The sequence below is a fragment of the Sphaeroforma arctica genome (genome assembly GCF_001186125.1).
Source record: "Sphaeroforma arctica JP610 unplaced genomic scaffold supercont1.936, whole genome shotgun sequence".
Taxonomy (NCBI): domain Eukaryota; class Ichthyosporea; order Ichthyophonida; genus Sphaeroforma; species Sphaeroforma arctica.
The window spans coordinates 19,603-25,445 of record NW_014039622.1 but is presented as its reverse complement, the minus strand read 5'-3'; the positions used below and the strand labels follow the sequence as shown (position 1 = coordinate 25,445).

General features: G+C 44.0%; 2 protein-coding genes across 2 annotated transcripts; both read left to right on the top strand.

Annotated features, from left to right (window-relative positions):
• Positions 1–877: 877 nt before the first annotated feature.
• SARC_09329 (hypothetical protein) lies at positions 878–1,587 on the top strand (the record flags this gene model as incomplete). Its single annotated transcript, XM_014296662.1, has 2 exons — positions 878–980; positions 1,031–1,587. 2 exons carry the CDS (start codon positions 878–880, stop codon positions 1,585–1,587), a joined length of 660 nt encoding a protein of 219 aa, XP_014152137.1.
• Positions 1,588–3,782: 2,195 nt separating this feature from the next.
• On the top strand, positions 3,783–4,968 carry SARC_09328 (hypothetical protein; the record flags this gene model as incomplete). The annotated part of the gene is made up of 2 exons (XM_014296661.1): positions 3,783–4,118; positions 4,225–4,968. The coding sequence occupies 2 exons, from the start codon at positions 3,783–3,785 to the stop codon at positions 4,966–4,968; spliced, it is 1,080 nt and encodes a 359-aa protein (XP_014152136.1).
• Between the last annotated feature and the right edge of the window lie 875 nt (positions 4,969–5,843).

The following is a 5,843-nucleotide window of genomic DNA, read 5'->3' as shown; positions in this document are numbered from 1 at the left end:
GCGTGGGTAATCGGCATTGAAATTATTGAAACTTCTGTAGGCGGCAACAGCGGCCAACCCACCCCCAGCCAGGGAAGTCACAACTTTAAACCGTCTACTCAACGTCATCTCGAGTGCTCTAACACGTATGCATGCGCATACTACTGAAACTGTTCACACATGTACTGTAGTGACACAGATATATATAAATGTGAACAATATTTGCGTATTTATTTACAAACAAGAGCCAGCCTTCTAAAATTGAACAGATTCACGCTAATATTTACCAATGTTGGCTTGTCAGTGATATCACAGGGTTTAGGGTTTACAACTACAGGGTTTTTATCATAGCCTCCTATCATAGCCTCCTATCATAGCCTCCTAAAAAAAATTGAGGCAATGTATGCTCCTATAAAACATATAAAAAAAGTTTTAGCCTCCTATGTATGCTATGATTATTTTAGGAGACTATTATTGAGCATGCCCATTGCCCAAACATAACTCATCCAAACATGCCAAACTGTGTTTTTCACAAATTCAACTAGGTTTTACATATCCTTGACAACAAATTGTCTTGGATACGCTCAAACCATATTTTTACTTTTCACACCAAAACTTCATTATATATTTACAAGACCAATATTAAATAAAGTTTAGTTCTTCTAGTTCAAATAGTTGTTTAACTTATTGGGTTATGTGCCCTTATTAGTAAATTTCTATCTCAGCACATATCTTCCATTGTCGACTCACTTGGCCCAAGCTTCAAACGGGAATTTACTGACCACTTCTTCCCATCAATCTTTCCTGAACCACTAAAGCGACTATGAGAGCCATTCCATATGTTCATACATTGTATCATACATACTTGCCATTTTTTGAAATAAATAATATTATCCTTATGTCAGCATCCGATACTGACGATAGTGAAATCCCTCACTCGGACAGAGATTTGACCTTGACTGGGCTCAACTCCGTTACAGTGGGTCTAACTACGATTCTTGGTACAATGAATTGTACAGCACTGCAGTCATTGATCGATTGAATATCTCAGCTGTCCTAGAATACAATCCATCAGATCGCCCGGCTTTTGTCAAAGACACAGCTGCACAGACGCCGATACCGGAGCATGCTAACACATTTACTATTGCTTTCCGCGAAAGAACAAAGAAGAATGACTCCTGCCATCGTGCCCGTGCTATTCTCATTCGATCCTTATCGAAAAATCTTCGGCAGAATCTTACCATAATCAATATCACTGCTGATCCTTGTGATTTGATGTTATTCCTGATGAATAAGTACTCTTTTTATTCGGATCACATCGCTAAGCCTATTGATATTGCCTATTTGGAAAACTTCACGTGCACTGACGAGGAACCGGTTCGATTCTGGGCCGAACGATGCTGTAAATTACAAAGTGATGCAAAAGATCAAGGATTAGTATTCACCGACAAATTTATCACATCAATCTTCATCAGAGATTTGTCACGAACGGACCAGGATCAAGCTCGCCAATACTTGGCCACTCATTGTGGACAAAGTACCCTGGACGGATATTTAGGACCGGACTTGAGGACCGGACCGAGAGCACTATTTGAAGACCGGACCTGAGGACCGGACCGATTAGTGGAATTGAGAATTTAATGAGATATAAGTGATGACTCATACGAAACCATAGAGACGGGTATATTCATATAGCCCGATGGTAGAGAAAGTCTCGTTCCACATAGGATCGTAATTAATAAATATAACAGGCGCGCCATTCTCAATGGCACTTCTGACTGAGTGCACTTATTTCAGACTTAACACTCTTTACTAAGTGTTACTTAGTTTTGACCACATCATGAGTCTACTGCCACATCTCCACTTAAATTATGTGAGCATCTGAATAAATGAAGAAAGTCTGACCCCGAGAGGAAAGTTACAGATACTCCGGTAATAACTTATGTCCGGTTCAGCCAGTACCTCGACCTCATCCTCGTACCCCAACAACCTCACCATGCTTCATCTGTTGGAAAACCACACATTGTACATCGATATGCCCCTTTGCATGCGGAAAATGTGGCACCAAAGTCCGCAAAAATGCATCATGTCCAGAAGTGAAACTCAAATGCAAAATTTGCCACATGGATGGACACAATGAAATCTGCTGTAGCCGTCGCTTTTATAGCAAAAAAAATACAGTCTTCACTAAAGGTATAAATAATACATTTTTATTAATTGGCGGGGTGCCACGGTAGATTTCCTGAACACATCTTCCCGATCACTATTTACTAAATGGAGAGTGGGAAATTTCCCCTACTTCAGGCCGACAACACAAAGGTAGTCATTCACGAACGTGGTATCTTAACTGGACTTGGGATGATATATATTAGCTCTAAATTACAGTAACCCATTGTATCTCCAATATCAGATGAAGACTTGCCACCTTACACGCGGCGAGAATATTCATAAAATCGCTCGACTACACGGAGGCTACCATGCTACTTACAACACGTTATGCACTCTCTCTACATCATCAAGCTCTCAACCCCGGCTCGTCCCCTTCGTACTCAGCCTATTGAAGCTCCAATTCTCTGCCAAACTAGATCATCCTCAAGCGACTTCGGTTTCACAGCAGACACGTTCCACTCTTCAACCGCTTCTACCGACACCTACGTCTCTATTCGTATCCACTCTTCAAGTTGAGTCATCGCCTCCACAATTCGGCTTTTCTCCTAAAACCACGAAATCTTCGGATTTTGAATCTACCACTACGGTCATTGTGCTCTACAACCCGCTCACATCATCTACAACACCGTCTTCCTCTGGACCACTCGTCCAAACGTATGACGAATATCACCGCCGTATTGGTCATTTAAACAAAACCACTACAATTCGCATGGCTGCAAAGGAGGACATCACACTTACATTGTCACAACGGAAGACTGGCAAATATATCCTGTACTTTGGTCTAAAGCTATGGCATACCTTGCGTATCAGCCTACAATCGATTGCTCTGCATCTCCTAAAAATACACATCTTCCGCGATTTGCAGGACCTGAGGGGGGTAAAATACGATGCTCCAAAAAGCTGAACCTACTTAACGAACGCGCGTATGGTAATCCTGGATGGTCCTTAACCCACGAATGGATAAAAATTAATATCCAATGCGGGACAATGATCGCCATTGTCGTCCCATTAAAACCTTGTGCAAAATGGTGGAACCTATTCATTTCACGTATTCAACACCAACCATACATCATACGAAATACAGCCGAACCCTTTCGACAACATGGTGTTAACACAATGTCCAAGCCCTCTTGGATATATACCTTAGTTGCCATACTGGAACCACTCCGTACTGCCGTCGCCCTGGTACACAGTTACAGGCAGCTATTACTTTCTCCAAAGCATATCCTGAATTCGACAAACATTGTAATGTTTGTTTAGAGGCCAAAGTTGATCGCAAGAATATCATATGCCAAACATCAGACAATGTCACAGGCCCAGCCGAACGTTTTTATATCGATATTCAGGGGCCTATGCCCGCTGATCGTCACGGCCACAAATATGCCTTAAATATGGTATGTGATGGTACCAAATATGGACTACATTCAAGCTTCACAGACCTCAATAACATCACCGATCGTGTACTCGAACTCTTGCTCAAGATTCCTGCACAATATAAACCACATACTATCATCGCCGACGGAGCCAGCGTGTTCCAGATCAAGGAGACCACCTCCATGCTTTGATCTCGTCACATCTTCCTAGGTCGCACACCGCCACATTGTCCTAGACGTCAGCACGATACTTTGACCAACATGACTCGCGCACTTCTCAAGGATGCCAACCAGCCCAAATGTTGCTGGGGCTATGCAAAACTCTACGCCGGCGTCATTCGCAACAAGAACCTTTCTAATGGCGATATCGTGTCATCACCAGCCGATAAGTGGTTTCAAACCACAGTTCCACGTTTCCCCGAAGCTCACTATGCGTGCGTCATCATTTGGAAATTAGTAGGAAAGAAGTATACTGATGCCCACAAATATGGAGATCATTTCGGTCGAGGAGTTTTCCTAGGTCGCTGCCCCAGCTCGACACCTGACACTTGGCTCATTCAGAGTTTCAAACCTCAGCGCAAGCTTTTCTCCCGCAATGTAAAATTATTTTTCTACCGAATTCCCTGAATGGTCGGCCGACAGGAAAAGATGCATACCTAGCTCAACACCGTGCTCTTACGTTATTCCTCTCGACCGGGCCAAGGACTTGACCAAGCGTTCTAAGTCCATCCCTTTCATCTCGCCTCATCCTCCAAACGTGGCCACCACTAAGCGTCCCACTCTTCCACCTATCTGCCACAATTTATCATCTCCCCCACACACACCACCGTCAATTGAGCAGGTCTATATCCTTCCCAAAGCTACTCTCCCATCCACTACAATGGTTTCACCGTCCGAGCCACCACTGCCCCTCCCATGTCCACCTATTGACAGTACCACCACCGTTCCTGCAAAATCAATGACGTCCGATCAACCACAACCGTCCTCCTCATCCGAGCCACAACTGCTCTCTCCCCCCACATCACCAATCGTCCACGACGATCCAACCGATGACTACCTTCAACTGGTTTTGCCTGCCATTTCTCACATACCGCCCATGCCTTCGGCCATACCACTAAAACGCCCTCAACCAGTTTATGTCGAACCTAGACATCGTCTTCTACTAACCGATTCCAGTCGTATTCATCAACTTGAACCTCGCAATACCTCCCTCGTCTCTGAACGATCCCAACTCCCTGTACCACCATCATCTACACTTCTGGCTCCTACTCGTACACCATCCTTTATTCATTTTGAAGCAATGCTGCAGGAACCACGTACTTTTTTACCTCCACATAGTACACAACGCCGCATCCGACCTTCACCTCCTAAATGTATCCCACCTGCGCCTACAGCCATACCACTCCCACGTCGTCGTCCACTCGGCTCTCTTGACAATGAAACCTAGATGGTGCCTTCGACAGCCTCCTCCACATCCCAACTTCCCTCCTGAACCTTCGGACACTTCTGAATCGCACATCCGTCACTTGACTCCCTTATATCAGGTACTCGCTACAGGCGACACATTTGGTGATTCCACTACACTGGTTGATCCTAGTCCTTCTACGTTACTTGTTCCTATCTCTCCCAGCGATGATATTCATCCAGCAGTTTGCTCCCTAACACTAGCAACTGACTCCACACTGTCCCTTCTCGGCCGTCGATCTTTTTTACTCTAAAATTCCCAAGAGTGTGCGTCAGACCCGTTCACAAGCGGAATGGCCCAACTGTGAAGCTGCAATCCGAAAAGAACATGATACACACGCTCGCAATCAGTTGGTTAACCTAGTCCCTAAAACCGTTGCCCACCTAAACACTCGTGTTATCCATTCTAAATATGTTTTTATCAAAAAATATGACGAAAACGGCACACCGACTCTCTTCAAGGCTCGTCTTGTCGCACGAGGCGACCATCAACAACAAGGCGACTCGTTTTGGGATACGTATGCCCTCGCCGCTACGTCGTGTACCCTCCGCCTCTTGTTGACCTATGCAGCTTTTAATAGTCTTGACGTCTTTCATATAGATATCGGTACTGTGTAATAGCCGGGCCTCCACATTAGACTCTATGTTATAAACGTACTCTTAAGCAGTACGTAAACTATAAACGTACTCTCAATAGTATGAGGAACTTTAGTTTCCTAAATGGGTTTTAACGGTTTATTGATTAATACCTTTTTCCATTTTACATATCAGATATTTGGACAAGGCCATTAAAAGGCCCCAGTAAAATACCAAACATGATATTTGGTCTAGTTCTATTAATAGAACTATATTTACATT